Below are 18,936 nucleotides of genomic sequence, written 5' to 3'. Positions count from 1 at the left end.
TCAAGTCCACCTTTGTAGAGTCCAAGACAAGTCCAAGACCAGTACTAGTCAAGTCCGAGACAAGTCCGAGTCCAAAGAGGTTCGAGTCCGAGACAAGACCGAGTCCAAAAAGATTAGAGTCCAAGTCAAGTCCGAGTCACATGTCGGTCAGTGTTAAACAATGAAAAGGATGAATGTCAATAATGTGAACCTTGGAAGGTAACCTATATGCCATGGATGTGAAGACAAACTTGTTTGTTATTGGATTTCAAGCTCCACTTTACAATCTATGATGGCCAGTGTTCTAAACAAAACTTAATGACAGACCCGGCGAGTCCAAAAGCCTAATTTGGCAAGACCATTGTCAGAGTCCAAGACAAGTCTGAGTCCAAACAATACCAAGTCCGAAACAAGTCCAAGTCCATAAAAAAACGGACTTGAGACCGGACTCGGGCCGAGTCCGGACTCGAGTACTACAGCCCTGGCTGTAGGTATACGCAGATGCAACTGCAGGTATATACATTCATTAGTCAGTACACTTTAGAAGTCTGGGATATGGATGCTCACTTGGAAGAAAATACAGTAAATACACCAGGCAATAAAACTTGTGTGCTTGTTTCCCCCCGATAAAACAGCTGAAGTGATACATAGAATATCATTCATCCTCCATGTTTAGTGCTTAATACAATATGAGATTTCATCTTTTCAATGTTGGTGGTGGAAACGTGAACTTGGAAATGGAAATTTGCAACTCTTGGACTCTTGGAAATGTGACAAATAAACCCAACACTGGCTACTACAGAAAGCATGCTGTTGAATTGATATAACTTTGATTTACAGTATGACAATGATGTGGTGGGTGGGAAATAATAACAGTAAGAATTCCATATGACTGAAACTAAAACATTTATTGCAAGTTGTTTCTCCCTGTATTTCCAAGATTACAACCCAACTGTCATGGTTCAAGTAAGGTAACCCTCTCAAAACAACATTGCAGACTCCTATAGGCGTTCTCGGTGTATCCACTCAAAGGGATATAAAATATGGCTTTGTTCATTCATAGCCTCGACAGTAGAGGGCACTGTTTTTGGTCTTTTAAAATATACAGTACGATTCTGGTGGAGCACAAAATACAAATAATATACACAAGGCTGTGCAGAAAGGCCACCATCATAATTCCCTCCCTAAAACACTCACTCACATACATACAGACAAACAGGTGCAAAAATGGTAAAAGACAAACTCAACAGCAATGGCTGGAGTGATTAAATAACTAAAACATATAAAAGAAAAACAATGAATTTAGAGTTCTGAACAAAGAAGATTGGTAGTGATATACATACACATATACACGCACCATTTTAAGTAGTAGATATACATTCAGCAGAATCACAGATAGCTTTCATTGTCCTTCAAAGGTGTGCAGATGATTACAAAATGGCAGTCAGAGAGAGGTGTCTCTTCAGCTGTGTGTGATGGTGGAGTTCAGGGATCCTTTCTTGTGGTTTGACTTGGAGGCACTGGAGAGTTCGCGCTGAACAAAAAAAATGGAAAGGAGGAAAGTAAGGAACATTCTAGAAGAAAAAAATGCATTCTACAACAAAAGATTCTCAAAGTTCACGCTGAACAATTATGAAATTGACGTTCAACAACAGAAGATTGTCGAGTCCAACATTTCTTGAGCAATTTTATCCTGTGGCAAGATCAGGGGGTACGATATGGAGCATCCTGTGTGGTTAGGAGTTCTTAACGTAATGTAAACGAAAACAAAAAACTATGCCTTTCTAAAGGATAGGAAGCCATAGATGGGGATAAATAAAGCAGCATTTAACCAGTTCCAACAGTGCACTTTAAAAACACGTTTTACTTGGATTTTAAAACTGACTTTGTAAGTGTATCCCAACTTCCTCCACGATGTATTTGATCTATAACAGTTGGGCATTATTTACAACACATTTATTCTCGAAGAAAAAAAAAGGAAAATGAAAAAAGACAAAAATCACATTCAAACGGGGGAATTTATGAAGCTCAGGTGAAGTTAGATCGTTAAAGGCAGGTTTCCAAAACAGCCAGGAGGGGGAAAAATAAATAAATAAATAATTCGCCAACATTTCAAACACCAGTATGCTAATGCTACTAAGGTGGTTAAAGTGATGAGCATGATTAGTATAAGAGGCAGTGTTGAGTGGTTATGAAGGAGGCTGTAGGCATTTATTTACTGAGGAGAATAAAGCCCTGGGCCCTTCTTACCACAGGGGGTGTATTCCATCAAACTGGTTCAGTAGTGAACCGAGTGTTCATCTTGAGGTAGTGGGAAATCAGCTAATAGAAGAGGCCGGAGTCCTCATTTTCTTAACTAAATGTCAACTAAATGTCCTGGGGGGCTGTAACGCCCCTGTTGAGAAACACTTTATTAGCAGGTTTACCTCTTCCTATAGCTTAACTTCACCAGGTTTATCACTCAACCATTTTCTTGGAAAGCCCCCAGTTGTACAGCCAACTCTAGATTCACTAATCTACACTCATCACTTAACCATCTTTGTAGTAGATCCTCATATACCCTCATATAATCTCATAATATAACCCCATATACCCTAACATTCATGTTTCTGATATTCCCTTTTGTAAAACAAACCGAAAGAAAGCGCAAACGGAGCAGGGGCCATGTCATGTGGAAAGAGTTACGAGAGTCAAGTCTATGTGGTGTTAGTGTTGATCATGCAGTAACCTGACAGACACAGTATACAAACCTGATCATGGTAGACTCAAGGTTGATACAATCCCTCTAGAAACAGAATGTCAACTGTCACTTACCATGTTCAAGACCGCTTAACCACAGTCAAGCTCCAAATAACATTCACCTACACAACGAAACTGTAACAGTGCACCAACTACTCTTATGCCTCTTTTCCACTGCTGGTTTTCTGGTAAGCCTACAGCTCGACACAGCGCGACTCGGCCGCCACTTTTTGCTTTTCGAATAGGCACGACACAGCTCAATCGTAAAGCAAAAAGTGGCGGCCGAGTCGCGCTGTGTCGAGTTGTAGGCCTACCAGAAAACAGGCAGTGAAATAGAGGCAATACTTACTGATATTTTATTGGAAGGGGAAAGGACAATAGGAGGAGAGACATTTCATTATTCATTTATGTATAAAAAACAACTTATACCAACTATACCAACGCCAAAACTTGAACACACAACATATATTTATGTTGCAGAGTCCAACGATAATGGTTTTTGCAAGGAGTTTTTAAGGTGCAGTTACTCTGTAAAGATCCAGTTTCCATGGAGAGAGGCTAACTAGCCACCACAACCAGCTTCCACAGCCATGTAAGCAGCAGACACTAGCAGCTAAAAGGGGAAGTTAGTTGGCTGACACAGCAGTGCTGTCCCATATGTTTGCTTTTATTTTGGGCCTGTTATTATTACTGCAAAATGTCTGCATATATTGCAGCAGTATTTCTTACAGCAAAGGAAAAGGTTGACACTTCTTATACTCTCAATGGGTTGAGAGCATTCAAATTTGCATCCGATTCTGCAAGGCAACTTTGAATTGTTGATTACTCCAGATCAGCCTGACCAAAGGTGAGAAGGATCTGCAGAGACAACTAACTGTATCCAATACAGGATATAATTACTTGATCCAGTTTTTAGAACTGGCCTTTGAGTCCTCCTGCTTGCCTACTCCTCCAAAGTTTATGCATGTAACTTGTAAACATCTACACTACGGCGGCCTGCTTTCAGAAGCTATAATCCAGCTGCATGCACAGTATTTTTCCCAGCCGTCCACAAAATTGGCTGTTATTAAAAGTAATTTGGTATTTAGTTATAGAGTTTATCTTCTAAATCCAGGTTGCTGATTAGAAAAACCTGCGGGTGCACTACTGCCAACTTGGTTCAATCACTGCCATTGCAAACAACAAACTGCACAAGTGACTCGAGAAATTGATCACCACATCTCTTTGGAAAGCCACACTTACCGCAAATTCAGAGTAGGTGCTTGCTACGGAGTTAATGCTGTAGTTCTTCTGTGGGCTGGGAGCCATGTTCCTGAGAGACATGTTCTCCTTGTTCCTCTCCAGGCCCAGGGGAGTGCGGCCTCGGCCGGGGGTGCGCACCCCGAGACCCACCTGTGGTCCACACAGACAAATCCCATCAAGACACAAAGGCCTAGCACTGACACATAGAAGGCTGTTTACACGCATTATGGATACTTTTGAAAACGTTTTGGCCTGTTGTTTACACGTAAACAGAGTTTTCCGAACCTCATTTCAAAATTCCGGTGAAAAAAATATCCCTTTTAGGGGGCTAAACACTAGCCTCGCGAGCCATCCTACGTACTTCCGCCAAAGGATTGGCTCCACTACTGTAGTCTGGCCGTGCTTCTCTGTGGAGTGTCTGGAGCAGTAGAATTTTGATCGCAACGCCCCCCCAGAAAACAGCCAATAATCGAATACGCCCCCCACGTGGGGGCGAAAGGGGGAGGACGCTCGTGACAATGACGTACACATCTGCGCCAGAGCCATTGGTCTGCGCGATGTTGTTGTTGAGTAACTGCCAGCGATTGGGTGAGAGGTGTCCAATAATTTCAAACCATAACTGAGTGCAAACTTCCTGCTTCCTACAATCGCTTCAGAGCAAACAAATGCCAGACCATAAATACGAAATGAAATGGTAGTATAATGGGATGGTCAGGACCAGGCTAGCTAAACACACCTGTCTGGATGGAGTTGTTATTTTTTATCCATGTCCTATGTATACATAAACGGATAAAAACAAGGAGCTGTGCATGGAACTTTGAACTGTTGGATAAAAACAATACTCGCATTTAAACATATCCGCATACCTGTCACCAGAGCCTTAAACCTTAAACCAAATTTGGTGACACTTGTGATGACGATGATGATGCGATTCATGACAACTTGGGGGTAAACTAAAGCAAGGCTAAAACTATGCGACTATCTGCCCGATTCTCGGCCGAAAGCCACCCTTACGACAATCTGTGGAACGTTACACCCCCCAACCCCCCCATGACCATTGCAAGTTAGAATTTTGGCAGCTCAAAGTGTCGCCGATAGCAAATCGTAGAAATCAAACACTGTTTGATATTTGCGACTCCAAATAGAATGCCGGGCATTGTCTCTGTGTTTACGATCAGGGATAAGATTGACAGTTGCGATTCTCTTCTAGTGTGCGGCGCACCCCAACAACAACATCGGGAGTCGTGTAGTTTGAGCTTGGCTTAATGACATTAGTCAGCTGACAAAACAGCGATGGATAATTACAGTGCCCTCCATAATTATTGGCACCCCTGGTTGAGATGTGTTAAAAGCCTTAAAATAAATTCAGTGTTTATTGCAGAAGAATACTGTCACACTGAAAATTGTAGGAAAATGTAGCCTTCAACTCAAATGAATTGTAAGAAAATAAAAAAATCCCTGACTAAAAAATAATTATTTTTCATTAAATCACCTGTTCCACAATTATTGGCACCCTTAACAATTCCCAGGAAATAAATATAATTGAAGCATTTCTGTCATTTCTACAGTAGTTTACAAAGTTTACCAGAGTATGTAGGAACATTTAATTAGTAATTCATCACTTCCTGTTTCCCTGGGGTATAAATATGACGTGACACCGAGGCCATTTCTCTTATCCACTCTTAAACATGGGAAAGACAAAGGAACACAGCATACAAGTGAGGCAGATGTGCGTCGACCTTCACAGGTCAGGCAGAGGCTACAAGAAGATTGCCACTCAACTGCAGCTGCCCATATCCACTGTGAGATGAATAATTAAGAAGTTCAAAACAACTGGAACAGTGGTAAACAAGCCTGGACGAGGACCCAAGTTTATTTTGCCACCACGCACAGTTAGGAGGATGGTAAGAGAAATCAAAAGATCTCCAAAGCTCACTGTTACAGAATTACAACAAATGGTAGCATCCTGGGGTCACAAAGTCTCCAAATCAACCATCAGGCGCTGTCTACACGCCAACAAGCTGTTTGGGAGGCATGCACGGAGAAAACCTTTCCTCACTCACAATCATAAACGCAAGCGTCTGGAGTTCGCCAAGCGGTATTGGGGCTTCAACTGGGACCGTGTGCTTTGGTCAGATGAGACCAAGATTGAGCTTTTTGGCAACAAACACTCTAAGTGGGTCTGGCGTACCACGAAAGATGCGCATGCTGAAAAGCACCTCATACCCACTGTGAAGTATGGGGATGGGTCAGTGATGCTGTGGGGCTGTTTCGCTTCCAAAGGCCCTGGGAACCTTGTTAGGGTGCATGGCATCATGAATGCTTTGAAATACCAGGACATTTTAAATCAAAATCTGTTGCCCTCTGCCCTAAAGCTGAAGCTGGGTCGTCACTGGGTCTTTCAGCAAGACAATGACCCTAAACATATGGCCAAATCTACACAGAAATGGTTCACCAGACACAAAATCAAGCTCCTCCTATGGCCATCTCAGTCCCCTGACCTCAACCAGAGTACAGAGTACAGAGTACAGAGGAGAGGACCCAGGTCTCTGGATGATTTAGAGAGATTCTGCAAAGAGGAATGGCTGAAGATCCCTCTTTCTGTCTTTTCCCATCTTGTGAAACATTATAGGAGAAGATTAGGTGCTGTTTTGTTGGCAAAAGGGGGTTGTACAAAATATTAACACCAGGGGTGCTAATAATTGTGACACACATTATTTGATGTCAAATAATTATTTCTTTATGTGGGATTTTTTCCCCACTGAATAAATGCAATTGTATTGAAGGTTGGATTTTTCTCTTTTTTTCCATTAAGGTCCCATATTATTTAGAAAAAAAATAAAATAATTGGAAGCTAAAAAACACATCTCAACCAGGGGTGCCAATAATTATGGAGGGCACTGTATACCATTGAAGAGAGTGTTGCTTCTGCTAACTAGCTAGCAGTGACCTACCTTGTTTGCTGACAAAGGCGGTCTCAGAACTGGCGAATGGCAGAGAGGCACTCCATTAGCGGAGCGAAGTGTAGAGTTGGGAGTGGACATGGTGGATGTAGTGTTGTTCATCTATATGGATTACAGACACAGACACAGGCACAGACACGTATTGCAACATCTAAATGAATATCTGAATGAATATCTGAATGAATGAATGAATGAATGAATGAATGAGAGTGAGTGTGGCCTCGTTGCTACATGATCCCAAGCAGGAGTAGGTGTTGTTGATGGTTGCCTTACTCTGCGTGTTTTTCCTGGCGTGGGTGTGGCCGCCATTCTTCTCTTGCTGGGCGTCCTCACGATCGTTCCGTAAAGCATATCCTCCTCCGTCTGTTTGCTCTTCTTCATTTGCTGCATTATGACAGAACAAGAACCAACAGTTAGTATAAATACATTTTTAAATGTAAATGGCAGTTGGCCCTACCGTAGCACTAACGGTAGGGCACTCATCTGCTTACGCGGCCGACCCAGGTTCGATTGCGACTCTGGTCCTTTGACAGCCCTTCACCCTATCTCTCTCCCAACTCGCTTCCTGTCTCTCCTCCACTCCTGTCTCATAGAAACATAATAAAAAAGGCTTGAAAAGCCCCCCCAAAAAATATATATATATTTTTTAAAGTAAATGGCAGTAACGGCTCTTGCATTAGGGTGTCAATCCGGCACAGAATATCTGTTCTAGCCAATATGACAACATCCCTTCCAGGCTCACAGATGGACGTGAAGTAAAGTGTGCTAGCATAAGCATTGATTTGGCGTATGTGGTATGGTGTTGTAAGATATTGCAACTGTACAATATGTGATGTGTGGCACTGAGACTGTATATTGGTAGATAGAAGGTCAAAACCTGTCATGAAATGTTCACCATGTACTACATCGTGTAGGATCCAATCCCCATACTACCCATGTAGGGCAATGTGTAAACATTTCAGATTCAGCTCAGTAATGTTTTTTTTTTTTTTTCAAATTAATCGTACCCGCTCCAGCTTCTCCCGTTCCCTCTCCTCGCGATACACCTCCCACTGCTCCTGCACGTACTCCATGAACTTCTGCCCGTTCACCAGGAAGTCACGCCCCTGCTCCTGCTCCCATTGGTCAATCTGGCCTTTGAGGCTTTTCTCCAACTAGGGTAAGGAAAAAACAGTCACAGTTGTAAGTATACATAGATATACATTTTAGATAGCACGCTGGCCACTCCTTTGTATTAGAACGAATGACTCAAGTCAGATCACCACCATTTGATTTGGTATACTGCTGCCATAAATCGTGCACTATAGTGTCGGTGGCAATAACATCTATGGGAAATGTATACGGGCCTAAGAGGGCAGCGTGTAGGGTTAGGCCATGCCAAAAGGCTGAACATACATGGCATCCAGTGTTCATACAGTATCTATGATCAGTATATAGCAGATGATTTTCTTCATTTTGAAGTATAGCTATAAAAGAATATTTCGTTGACAAGTAACGTAAAAGCTAACCTTAGGGAGACTCTTCTGCAGATCTGCACGCTGTTTCTCCTCCTTCAGAAGATTTCCACCTCGGTTATTAAATCTGCCTGGATCAGTAGCCTTTTTCTGTGGAGAGAAGAAAGAAAGAAAGAAGGAAAGAAAATACATAAATACACTGATGCCACTGTGCATGAGTGTTGTTTTTAACCTGCCCACGTAGGTCGGTTGGAACATTGAACGCCATATCAACACAATGCTATTGCTGTCAACACCTTAGCGATAAAACAAAACTGTACACTGAGCATTAGAAACTTCTTGACAGTGACAATATGCAAGCTCTTATACAGTAGCCTAGACCAGGCAGGACCAGGGCTAGACTTGCCATCTGGCATAGCAGGCATTTTCCGGTGAGCCCTTCAGCCTCGTGGGCACCTATTTTCAGAAATGTAAAAAAAATAAATGTAAAAAAATTAACATTTCTGAAAATAGGGGCCCACTAGGGTACGGGGGCCCACCAGTGAGTCAATTCTGCGCCGCTAATCATGAGGGGCCCCTTTAAGCCACAAGTGCCCAGGCCGGTGCAGGCCTCACCTCCAGTGCCTGGTACAGTGTCCAGTTCTGTTCCCACTGCTCCACTCCGGTGAACAGCTCCTTGTGGCCATCGAAGTGTTTCTTCAAGTTCTCCAGCTCTGCTTCATGCTGACCCAAAAGCTCCTCGCTGAAATCCTCTGCAGAGGAATAACAACCCAGACGCAGTTTAGTCACCTATAGCCTGCGTTTTTCTTATGAGACGTTTTCCCCCACGACACTCGTTAAGGTCCCTCAGCCAAAAATTACATGTGGGCATCACTTTAATATTAAAGGGACAGTTTGGTCAATTTCAACATGCAGTTGTAATGCTCACACTACCCTGGACTTGTCAGTGCCTGAGATTTTTTTTTCTTCTTCTTCAGCCGTTTCCGAGATCCAGGTCATTGTAATGGGGGCAGCTCTTTGTTTACATTTCAAAAAAACATTTTTATTTATTCCCAAAAACATCCAAAAGGTTATAAAACATCAGCAGACAACTAGCAAACAGCAGTACCTTTTGGGAAAATATTTGGAGTTGGCCTATGTTTCATTTTTTAAAAATGTAAACAAACGCTGCCCCCATTAGAATTGCTCATATCTCGGAAAGGGCCGAGCCGAAAAATGTGGCATCACCAGGTACTGACAAGTCAAAGGTAGCGTGAGCAATACAACTGCATGTTGAAATTGACCAAACTGTCCCTTTAAGCAATATTGCAAATTAAGCAATATTGCAGCCTGGCTGCTCACCACTGAAGTATGGGCCGAAGGCTTGTCTCTGCTGGTGGCTGTAGAAACACATATTCCAGTACTGGACGATCTCCTCTCGGATGGACTGGATGAAGTTCTGGATGTTCTGAATCTTCAGCTCCTCCAGGCGCTGAACCTCTGTCAATAACTGGTATGCAAATCATAGATTAAAATGATCAATGTCATCATTATGTGCTACTCCTCCAATTAACAAAATCACTCAAGGATGTTCAACATATCAAGACCATTTGAATCGTAATCTGTAATAAAAGCATGCAGAGGTAATACTTGTATACTGTTGTTTAATAGCCAATTCTTCATGTTTGCATGTTTCTCTGTCCTCTGTTCACGAAAACACTGTCGCAAATCCCTAGCAAATTGCAGATGTTGCATGGCAATGAAGTATTTAAACTGAAATCATTGTCTTTTTCCACATGGGAGGCAACTTGGTTGTGATACTCATGCTTGGTTAGGAATACACTGTGTTGTGTTGTGTTGTGGCCAGACTGCACTCACAGCTTCTCTGTTCCTCTTCCTGGATGCGGTCATGTGCTCCTGAAGCTCCTCCCTCTCCTCGGCGGGGGTCTGCAGGCGGTCCCACAGCTCCTGGATGCGAGTGCGGTAGGAAGTGCAAAGGGCCTCGTTCTCCGCCCTGCGGCTCTCCAACTGTACAACCAGACAAAAAGGATAACCAGAGTGAATGAAAAATGTATTACACAGATTTTTCCCTGTCAAAGACTATTTTCTATGAAAATGTACAATACACAATCGGTGCAGTAAGTGTAAAAGCATAATTCTTTGTAGAGAAATAACAGGATAGTGGGTTTGGATAAAATACAAAACAAAACACACACACACACACACTTTTAAAATGCCACTCTTACTCTGAAGAATCAATGAAACTTAAGTTTACCTAAGGAGGCATACTTCGCACTTAACCTTTGTCCTTCAAATATTGCCACAAATCAGGTGTGGCCATATCTAATGATTCAACTTTTTATAGCATGAATCATGAAAGCACGACTTGATAGGAGATGGAATGTCCCATTGTGATACACCATCTTCTTATTCAGGGAGTCCCAGACAAATGTGTGCATAAAGCATTCATACATCCACAGATGTATGAACAGATACAGGTGAATTTCATTACTCACCACTTAGACGCAGGTTAAGCCAACCTCTGAAATATTGTTGAGCATGTGAGCTTTGCCTGACTAAGATTACATGAGCTTTTTTGTTGTGCAAGCCAGGCCAAAACACCTACCTACCCCGTCTCTCTCTCCCCGCTCATTTCCTGTCCCTTTGTAACTGTCCTGTCACAATAAAGGCGTAAAAAGCCTAAAAAATATTAAGTAAGTATTTCTTGCGTCCTACCTGGCTGAGCAGAAGCTGCAGGGCGGCGATGTTGTCTGTGGAGAGGCAGAAGGCGTCCTCGTCCTCGTGCACCACGTCCCTCTCGAAGCTGCCGTCCGGCTCCTGCTCCAGCTCCTCCATGCAGCAGATGATCTGCTTCTTGATGCCCACAAACTCTGCATGCCGCCGATTCTGGAGGACGCAAACGAAGCAAGGAAGTTTTAAGCAAAGCAAAACAGATTTCAGCACAGTCATGCAGCTTCACTTTAGTCACTGTATGCAGTGTTTTTTCTTGTAGTATGCAGTTTCTTTTGCTTGTTTGTTTTTTACATGTATTTTTGGAAAGAAATTGACATTCTTTGAATTAAAATACCTCTGCCAAACATTACAACCTGAAGCACAATCATCACAAATCCTATGAACTGAATCCAGTGGCATGAACTGCACTGGAAATAAATATTTTCAATATAAACTTTTACCCTTTCTTCTCTGAGGGTGGCGAGGTGAGCACGATATGCGTCCAGGTCTTGTGCGGAGGGAACAGAGTCCATGTCGATGGCGTGCAGGCTGGAGCACAGGATGTCACACAGGTCCTTGTCCTGCTCGCGGAGCTCTGTCAGGTCTTTGATTCTCTGGGTCTTCTCCTGGATCATGTCCTTCAGCCGGGTCCTCATGTCTTTCTCCAACTGCAGCATCGTACAGCCGTCCTCTGGCTAAATACACACACACACACACATTTTAGAGGAGGAGTACTCAACTCTGGCTTAACTGAAATTGAGTTCAGCATCACTTTGTGAACAAACCCCAACCTACATCTTCTCTTGGAAGCTTACACTATAGTACATGATCCAGTGAGCAAAACAATATAACCTGTCCCGCACCCGATATTTTGTATAGAAAATAAATGAGAGATCATTCTCTCATGGCAGTTGTGGTCTAATGGTTAAGGAGATGGACTTCAGATCATAGCGTTGCCTGTTCGAATCCCACTCCCTATCTCACTCCATGGCTGAACTGCCCTTCAGAAGGCACATAAGCCCACAATGCTCCAGGGACTGTAACCAATACCCTGTACTGATAACTGTAGTATGTACGATACCCCCCCCCTTTTTTTTTTAACGAATACATCAATGTCTGTACTTGCCGATAAAGACTACTGATACGATACTTTTACCTCCAGCATACGATGGAAATAAATGTACAGCCTTGTTTTTTTTCCACCTGTGGTATTTGTTTTATTGTCAATTTCCATGTAAATGTAAATCGTAGTAAATGTATAAGGCAGCACTTTTTCCCCATGCCGCTTTCAAGTCAATAGAAAGTGATGAGATGTTGCGTTGTTTCGTGCCAATAGCAGTTTGGTGCTTGCTATTGGCAAAGGTTTGAGGAGTACGAGTATGACTACAGCAAGTATCGGGGCCAATGCTGTTGCTGATACCAGAATCAGTATTGGTGCATCCCTAAATAACTGTTCCGCACACCGGCTCCGACAAAGTGCTGAGCACTGCTCAGCTAAAATTCGATTCCATTGTTTTCAATAGAACCATGCACACTGGCGCCGATGTCCGCGGACATTTGCCGATGTCGGATAGCAATTAGAGACAAGTTCTATTTTGTCGGCGCCGCCCATTGACTATCAATGTAATGTTCGTGTGAAATTGGATTTGGGGGTCCGAATTCTGTCGGAAGCAAAAGTGCGCCGCAGTGCTGTTGGAGCCAGTGTGCGGCCGGCCTAGTCGCTTAGGAGAAAAGCATCATCTAAGCGTAATGTAACGTAACCATTCAGTGACTGATCAAAAGACACACACTCAACAGTCAGCAAACACACACTCAACAGTAAACATACAATCAGGTTTTTTTACCCTTCACATGTGTACAGTAAAATGAAGGCAGTCACCTTAATCTACAGGGCAACGGATACAGCATTGTGTTCAACTTCAAGCTAAAAAAAGAGCCATCAAGTTGGTAAAGGGCGATACTGTCTGTGCTTGAATGACTTAGGTCAAGGGTTTCAGCTCAAAGCACAGCAGTAACTGTCCATACTATACTGTACTGAATACTAATTAGCATTAAGTAAACAGGATGTGCTTCAGCCCCGCCCAAACTATACCACCCGTGAAAAACTGATGAAACGGACCTCAGATCCGTTCAAGCCCCCCGATACCACCCGTGAAAAACTGTAAAAAGCCTTCAAATTGGTGTAAAGGCTACCTTGCATTTCTTATGTACTAGGTCTGAATTAGTATTAAAAGTAACTGGGGGGGACGACACCTTGTGCTGGTTTCAACCAGCTGACAGATAAACACGGATAGTACACGGTAACGTTGAAGTAGGTTGTCAAAAATTTTTTGTATAAATAAGTAATTACACAGTAAACTGAACACTACACCCAACAAGCTATTCCCTAGATGGAGGGAATTACTTACCATGTTTATGATAGCATTATAAATGATGGCAGTGTGTGAAAGCAGAGATGCCAGCAGGGCTTACCTGGAACGCTTCCAGCCTGAGCTCCTTGCACAGCACATCCAGGTCTTTCTGGCACGTTTCAATGCTGGCCAGCACCCTCTTACGCAGTCCTTCCTCCTCTGAAATCATCATATCCAACAGATTCTGCAAGCAACAGATTCGCAACTCGCATCAAACTTTGTCAACAGAACCTTTTTCCTCTGAGAGAGACACAAGAGCTCTGCTCTAACTTGAGTACTGCCAAATCTACACAGTTGATGACAAGCCATATCAACTTAGTATGCTTGCTGCTGACATACACAAATTTGTGAAGTCATTGATAAGATTGTCATCATATTTCAAAAGAGGCTAAATGTCTGATTTTATGTTAACACACGTCAATTCTTAGCCAGGCCACAATGCTGACAGATCTCTGAATGTTACATCAGGATGAAGACAACTCCTTGCATGACAATCACATCTGCTCGGTATCCACAAAATAAACAATCACCTTGTTGTGCAGATACACAGTTTGGTTGACATGTGCGGTACATTACTCACCTTGACGTGCATATGAACCGCCTCAACTCTCTGCAGTCGTTGGTCTTCGGGAATACCTATCTCCTCCCAGATATCCTTCAAGTGGTTCAGAGCCTTATTCAGGCATGCCACCGATTCTGATGCATGCACCTCACTGAAAACCAACCAAACCAGTTTAGGAAAGGACACTTTTATATATATATATATAGTCCAGAGGCTTTGCAGAAAACTTACAGCAGTTCGTTAATTTCCCCTCGTATGCACATGGCCGTACGTACATAATGTTATCTTATCTGTAATCTCAGCATGTATCCACACCCCAACTCAACAGCAGACTACATCAACTGAGCTAGGCATCATAATAATCTCACAGTCTTATAGTCGACTACGCTAATCTCATATCAAATAACAACATAACGTACAGTAACAGATAGTGTGGGCAAAGTAAGTCAAATTAAATTAGTCGTCTACTAGCCAAGTACTGCAGCTGGCGAATTAAGTTTCACAACAGACAGGGCTAACGTTTCGCAAAATGTGAGCCCTTGCTGACAGATCGTTGCACAGAGACCAAAAATAACCAATACTCAGACGTGACATCGCTTGTTTACTTAACAGCAGCACTCCTAAAGCAAATTCGCAAAACATTAGCTGTCTGTACGATATCAAAGCGTGCTGTTGATAGCTATTTAACTGTGGTTGTGCTAGGTTAGCAGAGAGATTAGCTTAACTACCGATGTTAGATTATAATGTAACAGCAGGTCGTGCTATTCAAATTAATCTGTTTACTTACCTCTTCCTCATGTTTCAAAAATGAAATATTTTCCTCGTATCTTTTACAAATTGATTATAAAGCAATGAATTAAGTTAATGTCTATGTGCTCGTAGATGTTCACAATCCAAATGAAAACGACGAGCAGTCTGCTTCCAGTTCCTACAGATTCAAATTTTGCACTGTTAGCTGCCGGCACTCCTGATTGGCTAAACTCGCTGTAGTTCAGGTTCTTTGATTGGTTAAATCTACCAAATGGGGCGGTTCTAGGTGACGCCACATAAACAGTCTTTGTTCAATGAAATGATTGGCTCCCCTGGAATGTTTTGGTAAATTTAAGTGACGCCAGAGAATACTTTTTTGAAATAATTGATGAAAATCATAATGCGATTGAGCATTTTTAATTTATTGCCTGACATGCACTTTTCTCGTGAACTGTGTAATGCAGTCTTAGACCAGAGGCAGTCTGACACGAAAGTTGTATTTTGAGGCACGAAACCAGTTCGTAGTTGGTTGCGAGCGTGGTTCGGCTCACCAAAATGAAATGAGCCATGCTAAAACCTAGCTCGCTATGTTGCTCAGCAGGCTTGCTGCTGCGTGGAGTGTCACAAACGGTGGCATATACTCGCACAGCTGAAAAACAAGCATTCACAAAAAGAAGCATGAGAGTCCAATTTAAATACAGGAGAGTAGTACCCCATGTGACCAGAGTGATCAGCCATGTGGCAGGTGCGTGCAAGCAGCACCCCCACCCCCCAAACCAGTCGATGGTTTTCGACTGGTTGGGATGGGGGTCAGAGAGCCCTATGTAGAAGTTACTTCTAGGGCTCTGATGGGTTGCTTCATGTTGGCAGGGGTGTTACACGTTTCAACCATTATCAAAAGTCACGTGCAAAGTGATATTCTTGCTGTCTGCATCAACCAATTTAGTTGTTTTGGCTTTCCTTACAAATGGTTTCATGATTCACAGGGTAGGTAGGTATATAGCCTATAGCTATCTTCAATTAATTGATCAGGCAGTGGAGAACCAGAGAGTTAACTTAAACTTCAATTTCTGCTGATTAGACGAGTGCATTTATGAGAAAAATACACCTAACCCCAAAAAAATTCTAACAAAAGGTTTCTCAGTGGTTTACAGTACTATCAGATGTACTTAACAACATACTAAAAATCTGCCAAAATCTGACTTCAGGAAAGGCCTCATTTTCAAGATGGCCGCCGCAGGGCCCTTAAATTGACTCTGGCCTTAAAATTGCATTGAAATGAGCAGGAATAGTGGTGTTTGATGCATGTTTCAACCTTGTAATGTTGTAATTAGACTATGTCCTTGATATATATATGATTATTAGTGCAGTTTGCAGTTAAAAAATCAATTTACAACTGTATGGTACTGTAATATTAGACAAATTTGGCCTGGCGGCTAGGCTAAATACCGCTAACCTCTTCTTTGTGTGCATTTCAGTTTTTTTTTTTCAATTAGGATTATGTTTTACATTAATATTACATGTTTTGCATTTGCATGTTTTGAAATGTATTTATTTATTTTATTTTGTCACTGATGATCAATGGTAAAAAGCAAGGAATCCATACGAAGGATTCAAAATTTCACTTTTCACTGCGTCCTGTATGGATAGACAAGAGATTACTGTGGCCATAAAATGACATTGAAATGCCCAGGAATAGAGGTCTTTGATATGTTTTTTTCACCATGTAATGTTGTTAGAATATTTCCCTGATATTATGAATGGTTATAAATGCATTTTGATTTTGTTTTGATTGATGGCAGCCTACTGTGATATTAGCCAGATCTGCTCTGGCATACTGTATGTAGGCTAAGTACTGCTATCCTGTTTGTTTGTGATTATGATTATTTTTCACTTTACTTTAGAAAAAAATATTTGTATGTTTTTACATATTTTATTTATTTATTATATATTTATTTATTGATGTATTTTTTATACTGTATGTAGGTCCAATGACCGTAGCCTTATAAAGACCTTGAAATGACCAGGAAGGGATGGTTCATATTTGTTTTGACCAAGTAAAATTAAAATAACATTTTGGGGATTAACTTAGAATTATCCACATCATACTGATCCCAATAATATTAAACTCTGAACTCTTCAGTTGTGCTGAAGAATTTGAATTTGGAACAAAATGTGTTAATTTCTTAAATTTAAATATAATACAACATCAAACAGGAAATTCATCCATGACTTCCATCGTGACTCTGGCCAAGCTGAAGTGTGAGCCATGTTCTTAATGGTGTCTGTCACAACCAAAACAGACTGCTCACTACAGGCATTGAGTTATTGTCAAGCAAAGTGCATTGAGTTTCCAAAATTTGGGCAGCACTGACATGGCACAGACGAGCAGCTTGACCAGATTGACTTTATCTTGAAATATTGTGCAGCATCATGGTAACAGACTAAATCACAGTAGCTGGCTAAACATGATGCCAGAGAATTCCCCATCCTGCTAAAATGAATGTGACCTGTGGCCATCATTATGAAGTACTTTGAATTGCTAGTTATGTCATACTTCCAGTGAAAGGCACTCAAGCTATGATGCTACCAATGCACGTATAACTCTGGCAAGAATCTGCTTCATCTTCCAGTTAAGTCTGTAGGACTTGGATACAAGCAAGAGAAGGCCAGGCTAGTATTAGAGTGGATGGAGCCAGGGATCACAAAGTAAAAGTAGCTGCTGTAGCTGTACAAACAGGGCGCAAGTGGAGTGGCCTTGCAAGATGTCCAACCAATTCCTGACCCCATGGATGCTGTCCTCCCATGAGGTCCATGCCCCTTACTTGCCCTGGGATACAGGCAGAGCAGGAGCACCACCTTGTCAAGACTGAGTCACTGCTTGCACAATCATGCTCAGCCTTCTGCTTTTCACCCTGCTAATAAATGACTGGACGTCAACCTACAGTACCACTCCAATAGTTCACAGACGATCAAGAGGGACAAGGCACACTACAGGAAAGAGGTAGACCATTTGAGCAGCACAAACATGAGATGTGGGTTTGGCCTGATTATCATTGACTTTCAAATTTCTTCAAGACTTGGTCTGACTAAGAGCATAACAATCAATATTTCCATGGTTGCATGCTTCCCACCAACCAGGAGGAGTGCCCGTTTTTTCCGGAGCTCAGAAATTATATGTGTATTGCTCTTGGCCTGACTAGGATCAATGCTGAAGGTGTTGCGTCATCAGGAGGGCATGGCCTGGCTAGGTTTGGACATCAATGATGACCTATTCTGGACCAACACTGCATGTCAAGAAGTGTCTCAACTTCCTGAACAGTCGAGGCAAGTGCTTCGCCATCATGACCACATTTCTAAGACAAACCATTAAGTGCAACCAAGATCATTTGTGTACCTGTCCATGCACAACACACTGGAGACAATTGATAAGGTATACATGGTTCATGTATTTCTTCCGGAATCCATGTGATCCATGTGAGGTTTTAAGCTGAAATCCTATGGCATACCCCTTTAGGAAACAAGGAGAATGAGTGGAGTTGAAAGGAAATTCACGCCCATTTAGGAAACTGTACTTGATCCCACTTTTTTTGCATTGGTGGCACAGGATATGATTTAGCTTGGTTACCATTGTGATGGAGTGACCATCACTAGGGTTGTGGGTGTGTTCTCACTCTCACGCCAATGAGTTTGGCTCTTTGGTGTAGCAGTCTTAGCCCCTGTTTAATACCCCAGAAGGTCTGGGTTCGATTTCTCGGCTGGGCAACTCTACTCCCCTTCACCACAACCATATTGAATGGGTTTGGATACACCACCCACAAAGTGATCACAATAGTGATGCAAGCCACTCAACAAGCTTCTCTTCTGGCACCACCAGAGTCTCAAACAGACTGTAAGGATGCTGAGTTCTTCTCTGCACCCAACAGGCTGCCGGACAAATCTGCATCTTTCCAAAGAACAATTGCACTCAGACCCCCCAGAAAAGACTTTTCCCACCTACAACTGTACTATGTATGCCTGTTGCTCTAAACAAATACATAATAAACTGTCTTGTACTCACAATCTCTTGCTTTTTACTGGTGCTAATACCTGATCTGACTACTGTGCGCATATGTACAATTTAC

The 18,936-nt window shown here is 42.2% G+C and overlaps 1 protein-coding gene across 2 annotated transcripts; it reads right to left on the bottom strand.

Moving 5' to 3' along the window:
• Window positions 1-868: 868 nt before the first annotated feature.
• prc1a (protein regulator of cytokinesis 1a) lies at window positions 869-15,009 on the bottom strand. 2 transcript variants are annotated; one of them, XM_063197027.1, is made up of 15 exons: window positions 14,850-15,009; window positions 14,081-14,213; window positions 13,562-13,684; window positions 11,551-11,784; window positions 11,093-11,263; window positions 10,235-10,384; window positions 9,719-9,866; window positions 8,993-9,129; window positions 8,432-8,527; window positions 7,931-8,077; window positions 7,197-7,307; window positions 6,915-7,025; window positions 3,961-4,110; window positions 2,730-2,764; window positions 869-1,513 (listed from the first exon to the last, which is right to left on the bottom strand). In XM_063197027.1, the coding sequence occupies exons 1-15, from the start codon at window positions 14,858-14,860 to the stop codon at window positions 1,465-1,467; spliced, it is 1,806 nt and encodes a 601-aa protein (XP_063053097.1). In that variant the 5' UTR covers window positions 14,861-15,009; the 3' UTR covers window positions 869-1,464. The 2 variants fall into 2 exon arrangements, with proteins under 2 accessions (XP_063053097.1, XP_063053098.1); XM_063197028.1 differs by lacking the exon at window positions 2,730-2,764 and having other exon boundaries at window positions 14,850-15,007.
• Window positions 15,010-18,936: the final 3,927 nt, after the last annotated feature.

This window comes from Engraulis encrasicolus, chromosome 4 (genome assembly GCF_034702125.1).
Source record: "Engraulis encrasicolus isolate BLACKSEA-1 chromosome 4, IST_EnEncr_1.0, whole genome shotgun sequence".
NCBI lineage: Eukaryota > Metazoa > Chordata > Actinopteri > Clupeiformes > Engraulidae > Engraulis > Engraulis encrasicolus.
The sequence above is the reverse complement of the archived record's forward strand: the minus strand, read 5'-3'. Positions and strand labels throughout refer to the sequence as shown.

Excerpts from the sequence above, each read along its gene's own strand:
- prc1a (XM_063197027.1), bottom strand. Across the intron at positions 8,528-8,992 it reads CACTGTACCAGGCACTGGAG|AAAAAGGCTACTGATCCAGG; the intron begins GTGAGGCCTGCA and ends TTCTCTCCACAG. Across the intron at positions 7,308-7,930 it reads AACGGGAGAAGCTGGAGCGG|CAAATGAAGAAGAGCAAACA; the intron begins GTACGATTAATT and ends GTCATAATGCAG.